This window comes from Pseudopodoces humilis, chromosome 3 (genome assembly GCF_049639895.1).
Source record: "Pseudopodoces humilis isolate 2021_Gansu_Grassland_sample_001 chromosome 3, ASM4963989v1, whole genome shotgun sequence".
Classification (NCBI taxonomy): domain Eukaryota; kingdom Metazoa; phylum Chordata; class Aves; order Passeriformes; family Paridae; genus Pseudopodoces; species Pseudopodoces humilis.
In genome coordinates this window covers 3,871,550-3,894,241 of record NC_142202.1, presented here as the reverse complement: position 1 = coordinate 3,894,241, position 22,692 = coordinate 3,871,550, and the positions used below count along the sequence as shown (strand labels likewise).

Sequence of the window (22,692 nt, the reverse complement as noted above, 5' to 3'; positions counted from 1 at the left end):
AAATTGGATGGCATCTGAAAATAATTATACACACAGCTCTCCCCTAGCTTCCAAGACAAAGACAGAAGCTGGGAAAGGAGCCTTTGCATATTCAGCACTTGTTAAAAGAATGAAATACAGTGCTGTGTATTATTGTTGTATCCCAAATCCTGGGCAGCAGTTTCTTTTGCCATTGCACAGCACTCTGGCCACATGCACCTGAACACAAAGCTCATCAGCTTTCCCATCCTTCCTGACTTTGCTGGAAAAGTTGTGCTGTCTGCTGGTGTTGCATGCCAAAGGGCAAGAGCTCCTGTTGGGAGGAAGGATCTGGCTGTGTCAGTGTCCTCTTTTTCTAAGGGACACCAAACAGCTGCAGTTTTACAGCCAAATGTCCTGGGCCCAAGCCAATGTGTGGTGACAAGTGAGTGGCCTGTGCAAGGCACAGTGTCTCTCTGTAGCAGGGAATGAGCTTTTCCAGCCAAAATCCCTGTTCAGCCCCCCAGCTGAAATGGCTCTGTCTCTACATGGCTCATGGCAAAGGCACCTTGAGGTGTCCATCAGGCTGTCACTGCCTACTGAAGAACCTGATTCAGGTTCTCCATCACCCAAGAGTGTCTTCCCAGCCAGGAAAGTAGTGAGTCATGTTGTATTAGAAGATATTTAATGTCTATTTTAGGAGGTTTGCAGCCTCAGCCTCCATTCAGGCACTGGCCAAGATGAACCATTGGCATGAACATGAACGTTCCCCCTGCAGCCTCCCCGAACAGCAGTGGCACTGGGTGCCAACACGGGGCCTCTGAGCCGAGCAGGTGGTAGGAAAAGGAGTGGCACAGATTTTGCCAGGGCAGGCTGTGACTGCAGGGTAAGGCTGTGTCCTCTTCCTCCTGCAGCCCTGGAGAAGCTTTGTGTAGCACTGTCACAGTGGGGACGAGATCTTGGCTGTGGCCCTGTTCAGGTTTAATGGTCTTTCCATAGGGTCTGTTCATGGTCCCTGTTAAAGGCAGGAGGAGAGGTGGGGTGGAGCAAGGATCTGTCCCAGTGTGGCTGTTCCCTCATGTTTCAGTTAGACCTTTCTCTGCTGATCTGCAGAAGGAATACCATGGCTGAACAGCCTGGAAAATCCTGTGATGCCTGCAAGAGCTGACCACTGGGGACATCTGGAGTCTGGCAGCTGCCTCCCTGGCAAGAGCTAAGGACATCAGGCAACCTGCTGCTCCCAGTGGGTTTCCCAGGGCTATTTCATGTATCTGGACAGCAGCGATTACAGGGGAGCAATTATTTTTGGCCGTTACTCTGGGATCTCTGCTATCTCCTAATCTAGGCAGCAAGCAGAAGTGTTTGCTGATGGGCTGCTCCATTGTCCATCCCCAGCTTTTCTCTGTGGTGGTACATTGTTTGTGGTGCTGTCTAAATCCTCCTGCCAGCCCCAACAATACCTCACACAACCCTGGTGTGTCAGGAGCTTCCAGGCTGAGGAGAAACCGATCCCGCTCAGCCCGGCTCCGTCTGTGGCAAAGTGTTTGTGCAGTGATTAACTCCTGCACGGACACACACAGCCACAAATCTCCAGGTTGTCTCACAGCCTTTTCATTCAATTAAGTCTGTTGACTTAGTCTCATTTTGAGCAGTAACTGGATTTAGATAAGGCAGTGGAAAGCAAAACATCAATTGTGTGATTCCTGGCCAGGCCGGTATGTTGATCCGAAGGGAATGTTTGTGCGGGCGATAGCGGAGGCAGTGCAGTGATTAGGACAAAGTCATTTGGTGGAAAGACTTCCACAGAGTAAAAGCACTCTGGTAAGTGCAAGCACTGGCCTGAGGAAGCAGAGGGAGCTGCCTGCTCTGTGAAAGGGGAATCATGTCAGGCTCAGAACTGGGAGATCCCACTGGGTGAATGGGCTGTGCTGGAATCCAGCTCCCAGAACCGTAACTGCTGCAAGGTTCTGCAGGGATGTAACCATGCGGGATCCAGCCAGTTATTCTTTGTCAGAAACAGGCCAAAATTATTCTGGGATAATTCCTCCCCACAAGCTGTAGGACATGAGTTTACAGGCAGTTCCCTAGGGACTTAATTTGCCCAGCATCCCTGGGAAGAGGAGATGCAGGTGACACCCTCAGCATCCACTCGTTAGAATACAGGTGGTCCAGATGGAAAGATCCTCTATATGCAATAACTGCTGTCTCCCTGTATAAGCAAGAGGTAAGAAAGATCTCCTATTTGCAAGCAAACATTTTTGTGACACACCTCCATGTCTGCTACTGCTTTCAGGCTGTAATCAGAAAATATGTCAGGGAGACATAAATTGCTATATGTTTGTCAAAAGCACATTTCTGTGCATGACTTTTTGATCACTTTGTTTTCCAGGTAACTGTTAAGCTAATGGGAAGCATCGGGCATTCCTGACATCTGGCAAATCTTCAGCAAGAGGAAGACAGAAGAGGAGTGCAGAAAAAGACAGTGAGAGGACATTATTTCCTATGTTAGCTGGAGGATAAGGTATGCCATTGGAACATAGCAAATATATCACTGACTTTCTTGTTTCCTCATGCTGAAGAGGATTTCTTCATTTGATTTTCATTTGCGTTCTTCTGTGACATAAAATCTGTGATGCCAGGAGATCGTTCTGGCTGGTTGCACTGTGAGAATTCCTGGTGGCCACTGAAAGTGGACAATACATTTTCAGTCGTTCACAAACGATGTGTGCAGCCTCACTGAACCTGTTCCTCTGAACAGCACTGCACACCACTGCAGGAACAGGGGAATGTGTTCCTCAAAGGATCTTTTTCCCCATTTTTCCCACCTGCTCACTTCCCTTTTGGGTCATGCAGCACTTCTCATAGAGGTGATGCTGGCAGCAATGTAAAACCAGTGGTGTTGAGAGCTCTGTGCTGTGGGGCAGTGATGCTTCACATCCTTATTCCTGTGTGTTTTAGTGCACTCAGACACTCAGTATTTCCATCAGTGACCATGGAGTGTTGATGGCTCCCTTGCAGTAGGACACTACAGAAGTGGTGGAGTGAGAAGTGTGGACTCTGTGCCCAGCACATGGCTCTGCCCTGACACAGTGTGCAGCTCCTGGGCTGTGTGTACACACACACAAACACTTAATTGTTGGCAACTTAATGTATATTAAACATCTTCTGGTAGCGATGAAAGATGGCATCCTCCCAGAGTTTTGCATGAGCTAATCGGCCCTTTGTGTGAAAGTGTAGGTGGGGACTCTTCTAACAATACAAAGTTGGTTAGCTCATCATCTTGGCTCTAAGGGCATACTGATGTGCCCATCCTGCTTTCAGAGCCATGAATAATCCAGTTTTGCTGCTGTCCTCTTGTAAAAAAAGGGAGAGTGTAGTTTCAGGGCTTGGTGCTCAAGCGTGTTTCTTGGTTCAGGGGATGAGCAGGGGTTCACCTGTTATTCACTGGTATCACTCTTGGCTTCAGTCTTCTTTGCACTTGGTATCAGAAATGATACTTATCAGCATAATTGCTATTTTTCAGCCATCAGGTGGAATAACACCCTTGAGGATTAGGCAGGAATGTTTCACTATCATGAAGTGAGAGGACCATCCACAGAGGTCTCTGCTGCTCACGGTTCATTTAAACCTCTGTTAACTGTCTGGATGGTGGAGTAATAGCTTAAACCAACAAAATTATCTGGAAGACCCTGACTTTGGGAGGAGGATTAATCTTAAATGTTCTTAAATGTTTATGAATACACTTCAGAAATAACCTTAGGTGAATAAAATGAAGTGCATAATAAAAATACACATAGGGAATCAGGTCAGGCTCCTGGCACTATGTCAGGGGAGCTGGTAGAGGACAAGCTCTGGCCTAAGTCTACCACGTGATGCCGTGGCCAAAAAGATACTTGATATTGGAAGGGATCCTAAGAGCACCCTCTGTATGGAGGTCCTTGTGGTGCTGGAGAGGCCCAGGCCTCAGATCCACACTCCAGACTTCAAATAAAGATGTAAACTCCAGAGAAGTCTGGAGGAGGGCAACAGGACTGATAAGAGGTTTCACAAAACATGACCTGTAAGGAATTATTTTTTAAATTGGATTTGTTTAGTCTAGAAAAGACTGAGGACAGCTGTGAGAGGCTTCAGTTGTGAAGACAGTGGCTGAAAGGGGTCTGGTAAAAGAGTGCAGCAGTCATGGGTCTATTTGCATGGGAAGGACGAGAGGAGGTGAGAGTTTAGGAAGCTGTTTCCATAAAGAGCAGGAGATGCTGGAACTGATGATGCAGAGATCTCCATCTCTGGGAGTTTCTAAGGGCTTAAACTAAATGTGTCCCATGAGTGGCATAGGTACAGAGTGACACAGAAGGGTCTCTCCACACCTACATGATTTGTTTAAATCCATTCTGTGAGTTTTGTTGCTTTCTTGGCAGTAGTAGAAGGAATGTTGGACTCAAGTTTGGTTGCTGACATGGAAAACATGCTGATAGGTGGGTATGTTTGCACAGAAAATGTTGATAAGACAGGAAAAATGATATCGTTGTCAGAAACAACAGCCAAAAGTTTTAGAAGTTCTGCTTCAAAGAAGTGTATTTAAGGAAAACAGCTCCTGTGGCAAAACATCTTTCATTAAACAAAAGATTTAGCTGGAAAAATTTGCAATGAGCTCTGCAGATTAGCAGCCCAGCACAATCCCAAGATATCTGAAGTGTAGCTACTGATCCTAGAAATGGTCCTTTTCACCATTTAGGATTAAGCAGAGATAACACAATACCTCTGTTTGCAATGGGAAGGGGAGGAAAGAGATTTTCAGGGCAGCCAGAGAGGAGCTTCACCTGTGAAAAAAGCCACGGAAGAGTAAGACTTGAGAAAGACTCTGTGCAAGAACTGCCAGATTAGGAGGGCAGTGGTATCTCTCAGTGGCCCAAGGAAAGACTGTGGTTCAGCGATGAGAGGCAGAAACCCAGGGCTCAGAAACTGCTGGAGTGTCTCACAAAGCCTGCACTTCTGTGTGTTCAGTCCAGGAAACTGCTGAGTGGGATGTGAAGCTGCCATATGTTTTTGCAGGTGCTTCAAGTGTGTGTGCTCCCCTTATGGACACATGCTTTATACCCAGTTCTGAAATTGGATCAAAGTTGGGTCAAATTCTCCAGGATGAAACTCCTGAGAATTTACAGACCTGGGGTGCTGTGATAATGGTTCTGGACAGCAATTTTACTTTCCCCTATTGAGGCTTGGGTAGACAGAGGGGAGTGCAGCAGGAGGTCCACACCAAAGATCAAGGCAGACACATCTGCCTGGCTGTCAGATTTCACACCAGCAAATTGAAAGAAAATTAAAAAATCCAAAGTCAGATCTGGTCCTTGCTCTGGGAATGCAAAGAGGCCTGAAAGGCTCCTACGTAGATATTTGTGCCTGGCATAAAACCACCACAGAAACTTCTGTGTTTCATTGGTTTTTCTATTCCTTTCATAGGAATATGTCAAGTGAATATGAAGGAATGAGATCTTATTGTTAGAATGGTCTTGAGTTGGTGCAACTTCCCTTAAGAGGAGGGTGCTTTGTTCAGCCTCTGCCCACCACATCTTAACAGCTGCAGACTCACACCTTAAATCAGCAGTCCTGCAGGTGTGGGAGACAGGGGACCTTCAATTATCAGAAGTGATGTTTTTTGATTCCGAAGCAGATTTTCCTCCAAAGCCCCAGGGACATTTGTATCCTGAGATACCATCCCTCTGTCAGGCATGGAGGATGAGCTACCACCATCATCGTTGCTCTTAGCTTTAATTTCCAGCACAAATAGCCCCAAACCCCTCTGGAGTGGGGGCAATATGAGACAGACACATTGTCTCTTAATGCAAAACCAATTGTGTTTACTCCATTACTCAGTTCCAAATTACAAGCCTTATCTCACAGGAGCTTGGGATGGCTCTATACTTTCAGAAACTTCATGGTAAATGGGGCATTTTTTAAATACAGTGTTTTCCAGAAAGACTATCTTAAAAATATACTGCAGTTCAAATCCTCTGCTTCCTTTAATGCTATTTTCAGGCTGTTGTTTTGGTTTTTTTTTTCAAATTAGGTTTAGCAACATTCACGCGCTGTTAGATTAAAGGGACGAGGCTTGGGTTTTGCGTGTCTGTACAGAAATAGCTGTTCCCTGGGTGGGCCAGGTGAAGCTGAGCAGAGTTATTGTCCCTTGACTTCCCCAGACTTCTGGGTGGAGGAGACAGGGATGGGACTGGCTGCCTGCAGGAAAGTCTGGCCAAAAGCACTGGGCCACATCCTTTGTGGAGGTTAATCAACATTGTCTGGTTGGCGTTTCTGGAACCGGGACTATTTTCATCAGGATTAGGCCTTTTCCATATGGTGAGGAAGTGGTAAAGATCACAAAGGGAGGGAAATCTGTCCATGCATGGCAATAATTGCAAGAATCTACAGGGTTTTCCTATGTAGGTGGTGTCATTTTCTCTAAAGAATGAAAGTGTGGCTCTTTCCCTTTAAGGAGACTTGCTGAGCAGCTCCTCCCAATAAGAGAAAAAGGCCAGATGCCCAGAGGAAGAGCAGTGTTGTTGTGAAGACACAGCCCCAAAAGGCAAAATGTCTGGATTTTATTTGCAGCTCTGCCATGAGCTTCCTGGATGATTGTGTCCAAGTGAACCAGGTCTGTTGCTGCAGCAGCCCCTGTGCCCTCTCTGCACAGGCACCAGTTGTACGTTCACTCAGGGCTTTGCACAGAAGTCCAGCAAATGCAAAGCTGCAGGGAACCACGTGCTGCCCTGCTTTACCCCAGGAGAAGGGGGACAAGTTAGGGAAGCCACTGAATCCCTGACAGCAGGGATCTGGATCCAGAAACAGGGGCCAGCATCAGAGCAAAGCCCACCTCACCCAATGGCCCATTGCTGGCAGATGGTGCTAAAGGAGGAAAACAAAGTCAGCGTGAGCAGAGTTGGACTTCCAGAGCTGGGAGTGGTTCATGTGAACTCAGCAACGCTCAAAGGATTTCTAAACCTGGGAGCATGAGTAGTCCAGGATGAGCTCTCAGGGCACCTTGGGATTTTTAGCTTCCTTGGAGCAAGACTCATTTCTTCAGCTCTACGTCAGACCTGCTGGGTCACACAGGGCTTTTGTAGCTGCTGCAAAGAACAGCCTTCCCATGGCTGTGTCAGCTCTCACAAGGAAGTGATGCTGCCTGCCAGGGAATTGAGGCTAAATGCACTGGTGTTTCCTCATGCTTTGGAAAGGAAGAGAAGTCTGGAGAGGGTTATTGTTGTGGTGTACAGGAACTTTGCCAGTATAATGCCCTGTAATAACAGCTAGTCTTCCTTCAGGTCATTAAGTTACCTATTTTTTAGTACTCTTGCTCATGACAAATGGATCTTGAGTTTAGAAATGCCCTCCTTCTCTTTCCTTTTTCCTGACTTGCTAAATACACTTGGGATGTTTTGTTTGTTTGTTTTTTTTTATGGTGCTGCATCCAGATATCCCTGTTTAAGTGTCATCTTCCAAATCTCTCCTCCAAGGAGCCATGACCAGATAACCAATGCATTTGTGTTCCGTCTCCATGTCTCAGTGGGCACTAAAGCACGAGGAAATATTCTGAAGGGTACTGCAGATGATGAAACTGGATTTAGAATAAGGAAATGTCTGTCTGCTCTCAGAGATAGTCTCACATCTGCTTTGTCTGTGCCCCATAACCGAGATGCACCCTGGAAGCCACAGAGTTGAGTTAGGGAGGAGCTGATTGAGCTTTCAGCCCAGCTCGTGGTGGGGTTCATACATGCGGGCTCAGGATGGTGTGAATGTGGCTACATTCAGCCTGGAGATGGCTGGTGTCCAGCTGGCTGGGAAGGGGGCTGGATGGACAGGCAGCTGTTCACCTTGGCCAGCACCGACATGCCCAAATTCTCCTCATGTGCAACTGGAGGGTACTCAGATATTCCAGTGATGAGGGCAGTCTGAGAACCTGTTTAGACCAGAGCATGGGTTTCAGTGGCAGTTTTCTGACTGATTAATTGGGTGACTTTGTGCAAGTCTCAGCTTGCCATTGCCCTATCCAATAAATGGGAATAGCAGCATTTGTCTCCCTTTGTAAAACACTTTGAGGTCTACGGATAATCCTCCTCCTTTTTCCCACCCATCATTATGGGACCAAGTGGAATCTTACAACACATTGAGTTTCTGTGGTCTGGCGTTTGCCAAGCATCTGAGAATGACTCCTTGGCTTGAGTTTGCAACGTCTGTGAGTGCCATGTGACTTGTCATGGCAGCTCCTCGTTGAAACCAGGTCACCGCTCACCTGAGAGAGCTTGAGATGGGGAGAGGAGCTGAAGTGGGCACAAGGAGGATCCAGACCCTGGGGCATCCTGCAGCCACACACATCAGCAATCCATCAATAATCCACAGCACTTTGTGGTTCAAAGCTCTGCAAACACGTACAAGTGGAAAACTCCAAAAGAGAAGATTCCTCTTGACCACCACACCGCTCTCTGTCACCCTGGTGAGCAGTAGGCAGAGCTGGAGAAAGATCTTCCTATTGGGCATTTGGAGATGTTCTCATAACACGATTTCAACAGTTTGAACTCAAGGGCCTTGTGCTGTAGTGCACTACTGATATTTTAAGACACAGTTACATCTTTCTCCGGTTGTCCTTGGAATCATAGAATAGAATGGGTTGGGTTGGAAGGGACCTTAAAGATTATCTGCTTCCAACACCCCTGCCATGAGCAGGGATGGTACCCACTAGATCAGGTTGCTCAGGGCCCCATCCAACCTGGACTTGTCCAGGGATTTGCTCCTTATGTTGGGATGCAAATCCATTCTTCAATCTCATGCCAAGCACGTACCAACAGGATGTGCTACTGAAGTTATGCTTTCTTACAATTTCTTACAATGACATGAAAGAAAACCTAAATGATTGCAAGTAAACCTTGAAGAAGGGAGTGAATAGCTAAGAAATCAGGTTGCTGGTACATAGAAATCTTTCCAAAGAACATTTCAAGGCTGGAGGAGCCTTGAAGAGCCAGGAAATGAGCAGAGATCAGTATCAGGTGGCAGAGCTTACAGGAGAGAGGCTTGAAGAGAGGCTTGATCACAATCTCCAGGTACTTACGAGAGGAAGGGAAATGAGGCAGATGTATCCAGACATCATCTGGCTGAAACTTGAAACTGAATGATTTTTACTTTCTGTGGTGGTGGGGAACAGGAGCAGGAGCAGTCGCTTCCTGCGGAGTTACACCCCAAGGCTCCTGTAGGCCCTGGGTGGCTAGGGGCAAGTGTTTGAAAGAGCTGTAGTTGTAAGAGGAGTGAGCCAGAGGTGTGTGGTGGCCTTTGCCGCGTACAGGAGCAGATCAGGGGATCCTCCTGAGTCCTGAGTTCAGGATCCAGTGATTTGGACTTCTTCTGCCACAGCAACATTAAAGCCAACTTTCATCAAGCACTGAGCCCCACCAGTGAGGGTAAAGCTTTGGAGAGGGAATAGTGCTTCAAGACTCAACTCCAAACACCATCAGTTATCTGGGCCAGCCTGAGCTGCCTCTTTTCTTGTCCTTTGCCTCCAGTGTATCATTACAGGATGACAGCAGCAGAATTACCTGGTGCTCTCATCTCTCCCTTAAATCAGAAAGAAACCCAAACAAACAAGTAACATACCAAGAGCCCATGAGTGAGTGCACATAAAAGGCTGCAATTTCCCAGAGCAGCACTCAGGGTCTGCTCCCTGGACCAGGGCTGTGAGGAACTCAGCACCTGGCTGGGCTGGACCCAATGGCTCTGTGTTTCATGAGTCCTATCAAGTATCATCTGTCCATACACAAGCTGTGTTTTACTTATAAAGTAAATTGCATTACATGGGCTATAATGTACAATTTCAAAGCAGACCCACCTTAAAAACATTTTGTTTAATAAAATAACTTAATTAGAAGAGAGCTTCTGGCTGATGTGGTTGAGGCTGTGATAATTTTTCCTTCTCAAATCATTTTCTCTGTTTATTATACTTAATTATAGTGTAATTATGTATCCATCCTCTAGGCAAATTATGCAATCAGAAAATGTGAGTGGTTCATTTGCCACTGCTGTTGGGACCAGTGTTTACATCCCTAGTACAAAATATGAGCATAATTCCTATTATTTATAGTATTACGTATATGCATATATATAAAAGAAGTTTCACACAGGATGAAGAATTGGTGTAAATATTTTATTGGCACTCATTTTTGCATCATCCACTCAATTCGTTTGTGGCTTAATAATAATGGAGACACCCAAAGCTCAGGTAAGTAAAATCTTTACCATGAATTTTCTCAAACACAAATACATAACTAAGGAATGTGGAAGTTGCACAGCTGAGCTTTAATTTTGATAGGAGGGTTATTATTACTTTTAAGAGCTGGTTTTGCATTTCACTTCCTAATATTTCAGGATTTAACAAGAGAGAAAGGAACCCTGCAATATCCAGCTGTGGAGTTGTGTTCACATTATGGGTTCAGGCTAACCTATTTTTAGCCATGTGCTTCATGAACTTTCTAACCATGGCAGCCCTGACTTCAGCAGACTGAGTTGTTTGTTCTTCCTCTTGTTTCCCTTGATGGGAGTTGACAGATCACGTTTGAACATACCAAAACGTGAAGCCAAGTGTCCAAATCTTGAAAACCCTCCTGAGATGGATGTTTTCTCCTTCTTTGGCCAGCTCTCAGAGTTAATACAAACTGAATTCCCACTTGGCAATTTCAGCTTCTCTGTCTGTCCTTATTTTGCAGAATGAAGCCACTCACACCAGCGGAGCAGGTGGGGGAGGCAACGCATCTACTGCTGGAGCTCAGCCCCCCATGTTTGTTACAGCTGGCAGAGGTGAGACATCCACCTCACCATCCCACACAGAGAAGGAAAAAGGTGATTCCTGATCATCCTCACCAGCCCTGCAGCTGCCCCATGGCCTCAAAAAGCCTTTCCCTCTCCCCACCCTCAAAATGCAACCGCTACCCCATTCCTCCCTCTCCCTGAGAGGAGAACTGTCAGTTGTGGTCTCTGAGGGAAAGGCACTGCCCCAGCCAGCCTGGAATAAAGCTACAGAGTGGAGAATCAAAGCCCAGATCCAGGCAGATACTTTGTGGTAACCTAAGATCCCATGAACATCTAGGGAGATTTTTGAAAGGACCCAGCGAATACTCCTGGGCAGGGGCTGCTGCTCCATCCTGACCCTCTGGGGAGCTGCAGTCACACACACAGAGGGGCCCAACCAGCCCAAACCGGGTGCAAGCAGCCAAGCCACTGCTCCCAGTGCTGCCTGTAGCAGCAGATGGGACACAGCACGTGGGGTGCCACATGCCAAGAGCCCCAAGCCTGGAGCAGGCAGCAGCTCCATGGAGAGCTGAGGGACCACAGGACCAGGCGCTGACTCAGTCCACGGCAAGGAGGCATCTCCCAGAGCGGGGTGAGATGGGAGCAGTAGGTACGTAAGATGTTTTTGTTTTTTCCTGATGTTATCCCGTTTTCCCAGGTCCCAGGTTCAGACAGCTGTCTGCCATGTGCTTTGGCCAGACACCGAGGCGCTAACTGTGAGCTGGCATTGCTGCCATGAGCAAGGGGACAATGCCGTGGAGCGTCTGGGCCGTGCCAGCCTCTTCCCACAGGGATTTTGCATGGGCTGAAGTAGGCTGAGACTGGGCAAAGGGTGCTCTGGGCCTGGCCCCCTGCCAGAGGAGGATTTGTCCATTATAGCCTCACTTGCTTTTGGGGTGTGGCCTGAAAGGGAGTGTTGGAATATTTGTAGGGGGCTTTCCACATTTTGTTATGAAACCCTTGGGTTTTCCGTGCCTTGAATTTGGTAGCACATACCTTAGCAAGCAATTTTACAGGTGCTTGGCTCTGAGGTGATGCTTCCCACCTGTTGGTTTGTAAATGCTATGGAATGAGTGGTGTATTTAACCATTTCTGAGCAATGGGGAAGCTGTGGTGCAATTTACCTGAGGTCAGGCAGAAGTCTGAAGGAAGAGCTTGGAGCAGGAGTTGGACTGCCAAGTCCCCAGCAGCCAGGCACAAATGGATCCTTTCCTCCTCTACCCTTTCTGTCCTTTCCTGGTCTTGTTTCCCCTTGTAATCCTAGTGGGGGGAAATTAAAGAGGTGGAAATTAAATGCAGGTTATAAACTCCAGCATCTGCACTAGGGGAATCTGCACCCAAATGCAAGAGGATGAATTTGAGCCAGTATCTGCCACTGATTCTTAAAGGACTTCTTGTCTCAGAGGGAACTGGTTCAGAAACCAGCCAAGAGCTGAGATCCCACAGCTCTGAGTGAGAACAAGGACCACCCTTCCTAACTGAGGCTTAATCACCTGAATTTCAGTTATTGGGAAGCCATAATGAGAAGCCTGGCCTATTTTTATATCTTGGAGCCCCCCTGGAAGCCTCAGCCCCAGAAATGTGTCCCAGCACTGCTTCAGCACACGCTGAGCCTCACTCAGTGTCCGGGGGAGCATTGCACCCATATCTGAGCTGTCGTGAGCTAAAGCCAGCAGAAGTAGCTTTCCATTCACACCTTCTGCTTTCATGTCAACATGCCATAATGACATGAGGCAGCAGATGGATGCAGACCAGGAAGAATATTTGGACATATTAGGCAAGGGGGATTGGTCCATTCGGCTCACACATCTCCAGCTGAGAGATCACAAGGCTGCAAAGGACCAAACCGAAAGCTTCTCAGAAACAGAAGCAAAATGGGCTCTGCCCAGGTTTGCTGAACATTTTATTTAAACCACCAGCTCCTGTCTCAGTCTGCAAAACCCTGCCCTTAAAACTGCTAACAGAAGGACCCCATTTTCTTTGGGTTCAGAGTCTTTCTCAGAGATGACACCTTTCTCCTCTGGGGAAGGGCTGAACAGCACACATCCAGCTAAAATCCTGTGTCAACAGATAAAGGTAAACCACACTTTTCAGTCAGCTCTGGGATGTGTTTCTCAAAAGCTTGGGTGTCTCTGGTGCTCTCTACTTTGTCTGTGAAGCTATTACTTTGCATAATAGAAGGGAGCAATGCTCGACCATCTGGTCTCAACACCACCATAAATTTAGGTTGATTCGCTCTGCCATCAGCAACAGGAATGGAGCTTCCTTCTTGTTTTCCTTGATCTCAGTCCTGTGCTAGAAAGGCAAAGCCAGAAGGAGCCATAGGGGAGTGAACTGTACCCTGAACTGGGTTTTTGAATTTTGAGGGACATGTGAGATTCCTTCACAACTCAGACATTTCCCAATTCTGTGTGAACTCAGTAACCCCAACTGGGAGAAGACACTGGGTATCATCCTGTGTGCAAATGCCCCTTTCACCCCCAGCAAAGCCTGGAGACTGGGGTCACATCCCCTGGGCATCGTGCCTGGGGAATCACCAATGAGGTCACTGTCACCAAGCAGCACCACACATACACACATCCAACACTAATGGAAGGGAGGTGCTGAGCTCACTCATGTCCAGCGTGGAGAGACCTCCATCACCCCTGAGGGACTCCTTATCTTGGGGACCAAGCCACTTCTTCATCCCCATTGTTGGTTTTCTTAAAAACCCGGGAAACTACTATTAGCTGCCGTTCCTCTACATCAAAAGGAATATCCAGACCTGCACTCCTGTTTATCCACTCTTGGTGAGCGTAGTCAGACGGTGAAGGCCTGGATGCTGGAGTTTATGGCTTAAATCAATGGGATTATTCATGAGTTGAGAGATAACCATGTGCTTTTATGCTTGGCTGGAGCGGCGTCTCAAGCTGACAGCTGGGAGTCAAAAGCTCTGAGTCACTGGGTCCCTCCTCTCTCTCCTTCCTGTGTGACCAGTCTGCCCTTGTCTGCTTCCCTGCCTGCCGCATAAGGAGGATGACAATCGCTTTTATCTGATGGTTGCTTTCAAATGGCCCTAAAGGCCTCTTCTGGCCCGATGAAAATTCAGTACAAGCTGGACTAGCATGGAAAGATGGGAGGACATTTAACTAATGAAAGCGCTGGGGCTCAGGAAGGCAATTACATCCTTTCTTCCTCCCCACATTCCCACACAGGCTACTGGTGATTGCTGCAAAATCTTCTACGGGCAGAGAGGAGTGGGAGGCCATGGAAAAGGTGAGACAAGGCCCTCGGAGCTTGGGGGAGCCTCTGTGGGGTGGTGGTTGGGGTGACCAGCACAGCAGGTTCCCAGCAGTAGTTACACCTTAAAAGAGGCTCCTTTCAATTAAAAAACTTGATCCTGCAAGCCTCTGCTTCACCCTATGTACTTTGTAAAACAAAAACATGCACAAAAACTAGAGACAAAGAGAGCTACATGGGCCAAATGCATGTATTTTATGCCCCAATTTACAGTAAATCCTCAGAGGGGTTTCCACATTTAGCATGTACCTCTCTAAATAAAAGATGATTTTAAATATAGACCCCATCCCTTCTCCTGCTGTTCCTGTGCAGTGTTGGTCAGTGCTGCTGTGGGGTCTCTGTCCCTGTGGACCTGTGCAGGACCCACTCAGTGCTGAGTTTTAGGAGAAATAAGCAGTGTGAGCTGCTTTGAGGGCTGATGGTGCCTTTTCCTGGTCCAGTTGTCCCCTTGCCACCATTCCAGGGAGGAGAAGCTGCTCCTGCAGCCCCCATTTTGGGGGAAGCTGCCTTTGGCATATGCCTGTAAGATGGGCTGTTCTGCACCTCCCTGCTGGTTAGCAAGTCAAATAGGAGAGTGTGAGAAACCTTGTGTAGCTGCTGTGCCCAGGAGAGTGTGCAGGCATCCTCCCAGCTGCCCCAGCATCAGTAAATATAATTGCCCTCACTTTCCATTGATAGACATCAAAAAACAATTAAGAATCAAGCTCTTCAAATTGATAGGTCTCCTGAATTTGAAACATTTTTCATTATTTGGCTGGTATCACTGCCTAGATTAGATTATTTTTTTTAAAGGGAAGATTAAAATAAACAGTATTTATGGTTTAATTATTTGAATGACTAAGAAGCTACAGCTTTATTTTAACTTCACAGAGGACCAGGAGATGTTTTTAATGATATGTTTTACTCACATAGGACCTTTCATCCAAGAATCTCAAACTGCTTTTCAAATAATTAATTAATCCTTGTACCTCTCCATGAGACAGTTATTATCTCTGATGGTACTGATGGGTAAGCAAAGGCACAAAGACGTCAAGGCAAGAACTATTTTCCAAATATTAATTAACTAATTCTCTCACCACTCTGTGAGACTGTTACTATCTCTGCCACTACCAGTGGGTAAAACTAAGGCACAAATCTGCGAGTAACTCACCCGAGGCCATGCAGGTGAGTCAGGAGCAGGTCTGAGAATAGCTCTGAGCAGTCTCTGAGCTCATTGTTTCCAGCAAGTCCTACTCCGTATTCCTGACAATGGGCAGCACATTCCCTGGTGTGAAGCACAGCTGAAACCAGCTGCTTTATGAAAATATTTCCTCTGGTCTGTCTTCATCCATTGCAGATCATGTTTGCCCACATCAATCTGCAGTTTCTTTTGAACTTGTTGTGGCTGGTGGAAGCCGGAGTAGCCTTGAGGAGAAATGTTTGGTTTAAAGGCCCTGGGGAGCTTTGAGACGCTCTGGTGGCGGGGCTGTCCAGCAGCACACAGCAGTTCCAGAGCTCATCCCTGTGCCCAGCCTGTGTAGCATCCTCAGCCAGCGCAGCCTCAGGCTCAGCCAGGCACAGGGTGCCACATGCAGGGATTGCTGCCATCTCTCCTCTCTCCTGTGTCCCAGCCTGCAGCCCCAGAGCAAGCGCGTGCAGGGCCCCAGGTGTAATAACCTGAGCTGCTGAACCTCTGTGTGTGTGTGTCCTGCTGCTTTCACCCACCTCCTCCAGGATGTGGCCAGTGGGGTATCTTTAAGGGCCTGTGCAAGAGAATGGGAAGAACGTGGAGACCCTGCAGGCCAGGACCCCTCAGCAGCCAAACCCACCTTGTCCCTTGCCCAGTCCATCAGCTCAGGCTTGGTGTGTGTTGATGGTGTGGAGCAAGAGTTTCTGTCCTCCCCAGGAGGAAAAGGCAGGAAGCTGGAGGCACTCTCTGCCCCCAGGAAGGGTCCAGCTGTAGGATTCTCTGCACAGGCACCTGAACCCTCACCACAAGCAAATCCCAGCTGAGCTATTTCAAACATGGGCTTGGCCCCATCAAATGCAGTCTCATTTCCACATGAAAGGGCTGGAGAAATATGAAGCCAGCTCATCTGTATTGATAAAAATTTGGCATTGCTTTCCCCCAGTTATCTAAGCTTTCTGTGTACATTAATCACAATGCAAAGACCTGGAAGATGGGGTGCACCTCAGCTGTCTTTCTGGGAGGGATTTTTTATGGGTTGTTTTTTTGGGGGGTTTTTTGGTTGATTGTCCTTTTTTTTCCCCTAAACTTCCTTTGTCCAGTTCCACTCTGCTGGAGTCTGATTGCTCTCTCTCCTCTGCAATTTGGATATCTCACTCTTTGTGCTCCAGCTCTGATGCAAACGCTCGGGTGCCGAGTTTGCCAAAGCTGGCACAAGCGCCCCGTGCTCGTCTAGACACAGCCTAAGTGTGGCACTAATGCCAGGCTTCCACAGGCTGAGCTCGGCGTTCGTCAGAGCTCTGCCCACGGTCAGCACTTTGATCTTTATCCTTGAAAACCACAGCCACTGACAAAGGTAAAATGAATTTCTGACTTTGAAAGACTTTGATGGCATTCCCCTGTTTTGGTTTGCATTTTGGTTTTGGGTTTTTCTTTTTTTTTCTCCTCTCCTTTGCTCTTCCAGCTGAACTTCATCATAAAGCTTCTGATTACAGCTGCAGCTCCAGGACCAGAGAGAGGTCATGCTGTCTTGTTTTCTGCTGGTTTAAAATCTGAAGAGGAAACCCTGGGACACTTCTGAGACAGTCTGCCAGTGAGTGAAATGTAAACCATAATGGGAATTGGAGATAGAGGCCCCTCAGGATCTGGTCTTGTACCTTCTTTAAAAAAACAAACCAAAACAAAATCATCCTGAATGAGGCCAAGTGCCAAGAGCAGGAGAGAAGGAGAACTATTTGGTGTTAGATTTCTAGCTGGAAGTCTGCAGCCTGCCAAGCACTGCTCTTTGCCTCTGTAGCTCTGGCTGAGCTGAGGCAAGGGCCTTCTATCAGACATTGTACAGAAATGCTGTGAGAATGCCCTGCCTGGAGGTGCTCCTCATGACATAAACATGGTGAGCAAATCCAGTGCTGCCGCTCCATCTGCCCAGTGGGAAGGGTCACACAGGGCACCTGAATTCACTGAAGGGCTCCAGGTGCCTTCATGGCAGTGATCCCATTAAGTTGTCAAAGATGACAAAGATGGCATCTCTGCTGGCAAGCTGTTGGCTCCAAAAGTGGCAGCTATGCCTCGTGTGTGCAACCACTTCTGACACTTTTCCCTGCTCTGAGTCACAGGGTTTGGTTCACTGAGGAGAAGTGCTGCACGTCTCTGAGCAGCTCTCTCTGCTAGAGAAAATGTCAGCAGCTTTGAGCCACACTTTCTGTAAGGTTATAAAAGCCAATTGTGAGATGTCTTATCCCTTTGAATTTACTGGAGGAAGCATTTTACATGAGGGACCTTCAGCGAAGTACCTCACCAAGCTGGATGAATTTCAATGGAAGCAGGAGAGGGGAGGTCCTTCCACTGGGCCTGGAATGAGAGCAGGGATTGAAGGAACTGGAGATTAATACCATGGACAGTGCAAAAGGGGGAGGCTTTAATTAAGGGAGATGGACAGTGTGTTATTTGCATATCTGTAAAAACCTTCTAAGGACTGGGAGAGAAAACCAGGTTTGCTGAGGTCAATGGGATTTTTGCCACAGATGGCCAGGTGGACCCAGCTCTCTCCCTAAATACCTGCATGGAAAAGTCCAGAGACCTTAAGTGACGGCAGTGACTGGAAGCACCAACAGGGATGGCCAATCCCAAAGGCAGAACATCCTGGAGCAGATTTTGGGGTGTCCAGCCCCTGGTGAGCAAAGCCCATTTGTCAAAAAGGACTTTTTTAACCAAACAAGTGAAAAACAACTTTACCTTCAAGGTGACTGGCTGCCAGCTGGAGCTGGCTGAAAACTCCTCTTGTCATATATAAATATTAAATATACACACACGTGGTTGGCAAGGAAAAACCTTATGTAGGTGGTATGTCTGTTTGAGATAGAGGGATATTTACATTTTATGCTTATAAACTCACATAGATACATAGTTCTAATATCTAAAAAAACTTTCTTTTCCTGAACACTTCACCAGTTGATTCACAGATGCCAAATGTTGAGACAATATGTTAAATAGAAATGTTGACAGTTTCCCATGGAGAGTTTTCTGCAGCCTTGGAGAAGCTCTACTCAACATTTGTTTTGAGATGTGAAGGAATTTGATTAACATTTTGCTGTTGCCCATTGCTGAGTACTCTGAGTTGAGCTGGGACCGGAGGAGCACTGGATGAGTAAAGCTCTTTTCTTATTTACAGCCTCATCGAAACAATGAAGTAGCAGGAATCTCCTTGGAGAGCAATGGATCATAGCACTTGTCAAGATGATTTCCAAATCAAAGATGACTTCCAAGTTATCTTGCAAGGGTATAATTTTGGAACCAATCAAGGCAATGGCAAAAATCCCAATTTCTGCACAATTTTCTTAATGGAGCCTCTGACATTTTGGAGCTTTCACATATTATATATTATATACTATAGATTATATTGTGGCTAAAAGGTCCTGCCCAAATTCAGCATCTTGAGCCTTACAGAGGAATGACCATAAAGAGGAGTGATGAAAAAGGTCAGTCCAGTTTAAAAACAAATCCCAAATTTTAATGAGACCAAAGGGGGAATGAAGAATTCAATACTTAATACTGACACCTGCCACTTGCGAAATACCTCCACCACTAGAAACAAATATCTGGGAGAGTTTGGAAAAGTTTGGTCACTCATTTGTTCCTCCTTTGTTTCCATTTCAGCCACTGGTCCATCTGTCCAATGACAGCACTGACATTGCTCAATGTCACGAAGCGAAGCTGCCGGAGTTGCTCCGTGTGCTGCTTCCAGGTGAGATGGCAACAGGAACAGCTATAATTCTTACAAAACACAACAAGGCAGAAGAAGATTTGTTAATGTTTTTGGATATAGTTGTTAGGTCCCAGGCACAGAGATTAGTCAGAGTACCCATAAATATCACTGTCACTGAACTCTGATTTCCAAGTTCTTTGCTCCCAACGCCCACCGGCTTTGAAAACCCAGCTGAGCTCTGGCTGCTGTGCCAGGAAAACCTTCTGGGATCTGCCCAGTTCTTGGTCCTCAGCAGACCATTTCAGGAGGGGAAGCAAGAGGCACATCCACGTGGTGCATCTTCTGGTAGGAAAATGCCCTCATTGTAAATCCCGTGGCACAGGTGACCCCTCGAGCTCCATTCCCAGTGTTGCAGCTTCCAATGGCGTCATTCGGAAGGGATCAGCCCCAGGGTGACAGAGCAGATGTGGAGCCTGGTGAAACACCCAGGGCAAATATTGTAAGTGCTCAGGTCAGTTTTCTCTCTTCTCTGCACGTCTCTGCTGGGAACCAGAGTCCTGGTCCTAATAAATATGGCAATTCTGACGCTGTCATTTAAGAAAATTCAGTTTCCCAGGGAAACCTCAGACAAAAGAACCAACCCAAGATATCTATCACTTCACACTACGTTAATGCAAACAAAAACATTGCACGCTGCAATAAATCCATTACGGAGTCTTACCAGAACAAACTGATATTCCCATGTGGCCAATTTCAAGCTGGAAGGGTTTGGGTTGTTTTTTGCTATTAATATTCTTTCGTAATGGAGAAGGCATTTTTCAACTGAATGAAAAACTTTGCCTCCAAAAATGTCCAGTTTCAATGAAAGATTTAGAGGTTTCAGCAAGAAAAAACGAAGACCAGCAATTCAATGATTGCCTGAGTGAGAGATTTCTTCAGTATTCCCCCTCTCCCCATCACCTCAAAAAAGTCAAAAAGTAAAATATTAACTGAAAGAACCAAATCCACCCATGTCATCAACATTTTTCATGGGGGAGAGCCATGGTCCCTGGCTGCCTCCATCATTTACTTTGCAGTAATGATATGTTTATGTGTTAACCCCAAAATTAGCTCGGCCGAGCCGGGAATGCCCACAACGACTCCCTGAGGGACATATTTGTACCTGCAGAGCAGGACTGGGTGCAGTCACACACAGGCAGGGCCGGCCCAGGAGAACCCCTGGAGTTGCAAAAGCAGAGCTCAGCAAAGCCTGGCTGAATGGCATCATTTAAGCCTCAAAGGAGAGCCCAAGTGCCAGCCAGCACAAAGAGATAAGGAGCACCCCAGAGAGGGCCACAAAGGTGGCTCTGATGAGCAGTGCTTGGCTTTGCTCCCACAGGGGTCACAGCTGGGTCCTCTATTAAATTTTTCTCAACACAGGAGTATTGACAATTTATACCAAGTTACTCACTAGTATTTGACAGTCCTGGCATCAGCAAAGACAGTCAAAGGCTCTGTTATCTTCTTTTATAATGTGGCGAATTTGGCTCTGAGGAGACAAAGGTCCAGCAGAGCATGTGGGGAATGTGATTCGTGTGGGTAAAGCTGAACCTTTGTCTCTCTGAAGGTGCATCCTGGGCTTAGCTACAAGAGCCTTCATCTGGAAATAGCAGTGACTGGTAAAAATGTGTCTATTCAGATTTTTTTTTTAATTACCTATTATAACTAGAGGGAGAAACTATTTCCATTTCATTGCCAGTATCCTTTTGGAGCTGAAGTTCCTGTGTGCACATGCAGCATTCAGGTACATCACACTGAATCATCGGTGTGGCAAAGTCGTTCCCAGTCATTTCTGTTTGTTTTCTATGTGCCATCCTATCAGCTCCAACTGAGTTGGGAAGAGGTAAAGCAACAAGAACGGGCAGTTTTTAAGGTTGCACCAAGTAGAAGGTAAGAAAATATAATAAATTTTATTTCATGCCTTCTTGCCAATTGCTAGAAATGTGCAGTCCATATGAATGCTCATAACAAGGAGGGAATGTTGGGAAAACCAATAAAGATTTTGTGGTCTTAACTATAATGAATGTAGTTTGATATAGAGTCTGTTTTTCACTGCATGGCAAAATGAATCATAAAATACTGGACCTTGAAACTCCTGCATTTTTTAACAATAGCCTGGGGACAGTTTACAGTGTAATGAATTGTAATTAACCCACCTTCAAAATCTTTTATGAGTATTTTGCCAATTAGCTTCGCATGCTTGCTAATGACTCATGGCCAGCGCATGTCTTTACAGAGCAGGGTTTACAGCACACACCAGCCCAGGAAGGCAGCAGAGGGACACAGGATGGGGAGGGAGATGCAGGTAAGACCCAACAGTCCTAGCAACCTACATATTTTCAGTGTTCAAAGAGCCTCTGCTGTTCTCCCAGCCCCAAAATAACTGCTATAATGTATAGCGACGTCAAAAGGCTTTGGTTTCCAAAGGATTGCGAGGAATGCAAAGGGCTCAAGTCCTGACATCTGTTGTTACTTAGTACTAACATATATAATGCTGCTAATTGCTGAGCCATCTTTGTTTTCCTTACTTAGCACTAGGGTTAGAATTATTTTATTTTTGTGGTTCATGGCTTCCTGCCACTTGCAACACAAAGTCCACTCTAAAGAAAATAAAACAACTACCAGGCTGCCTACTAACAGTGTGTGGAGGGCTGGGGCTGCCTCTTCCCCCTCTTCTGTTTTAGGTGGTGTTTTTCTTGCTTTTTGATTTTTATTTTTAAATTAAGGTAAGAGGAGACAGCAGAGCTGGGACCTGACCAGTGTCACAGCAAAAGGCCACATGGGTCAGTATCCCGTCTCCCAGTATCCCATCTCCCAGTATCCCATCTCCCATCATAGCCACGAGGTGATGCAGGCAATGCAGAATCAATCCCTCCCCTGCTGTACCCTCCTTGCTCCAGGCAATCCGCGGTTTATGGACTTCCCGAAGCAGAGGCTGCCTGCAGACCAGCGTGTTTTAACAGCCACCCATGGATCTGTCCTCCTCAAATGTTTTTGATCCCTTTCTCAAGCCATTTATAACTTTTGGCCTCCGCAACATCCTGTGGCAGTGAGTTCCACAATTTAATTATGCTTTGTATGAAAAAGTACTTCCTTCTGTTGGTTTAAACCTTCTTGTGTGACAGCACCACCAGGTCCCTCTAATTCTTAGGAGAACCAGTGAACAGCCAGTTCCTGTTTGCTTTCTTCTGTGCCAGGCATGATCTGATAGACCTTTACTGAACCTCCTGCTTCTACCATCCCTTTCCATTTTGAAGGCACCTCATCTCCTTATTTTTCCATCTTTGTGGAAGCTGTTGCCCATCTCTCCTCATCCTGCATGCTTTCCTTCTTGTGCTTTCCAGTTCAGCCCAACTTTTCTGGTGTTCCAGAAAAGACCCTACCATGGAGATGCAGTTTCACCAAGGAATGCTGTAATGATGTCTTCTGATTTGTTCCTGCCTCTTTGCCAGCTCATTCCTAACGTGGTTGTTGTCTCTTCTGATGGACTTTAAATGATATTTGCAGAGGCCTCCCAGCTGTCTTTGCCCAATGTTATTTTTAGGGCTTATCTGTGTGGAAGTACAGTGAGGGTGAGTGTTCTGCACGCGCTCTGCCTTTGTTGGCACTGCCCTGCATCAGCCATTTCACTGCCCAGCCACTCGGGATCCTGAACCCTTTCAGCAGTGCTTTGTGGCCAGATTCGCATCATCTGCAAAATTTCTCTTCTCTCTGTTCATCCTTT

General features: G+C 46.6%; 1 protein-coding gene across 2 annotated transcripts in view; it reads right to left on the bottom strand.

Moving 5' to 3' along the window:
- Positions 1-11,717: 11,717 nt before the first annotated feature.
- The window catches only part of BMP2 (bone morphogenetic protein 2), a 114,248-nt gene continuing 103,273 nt past the window's right edge, over positions 11,718-22,692 (bottom strand). The window contains exon 6 of one of the 2 annotated variants that reach the window (XR_015772275.1): positions 11,718-12,039. Coding sequence is in view for 1 of the 2 variants with exons in the window: in XM_088053567.1 (XP_087909693.1) it covers positions 18,925-18,997 (73 nt within the window). In the remaining variant the exon portion in view is untranslated. Of the gene's footprint in view, positions 12,040-18,753; positions 18,998-22,692 lie in introns of those variants that run through there. The other variant, XM_088053567.1, reaches the window with a different exon arrangement.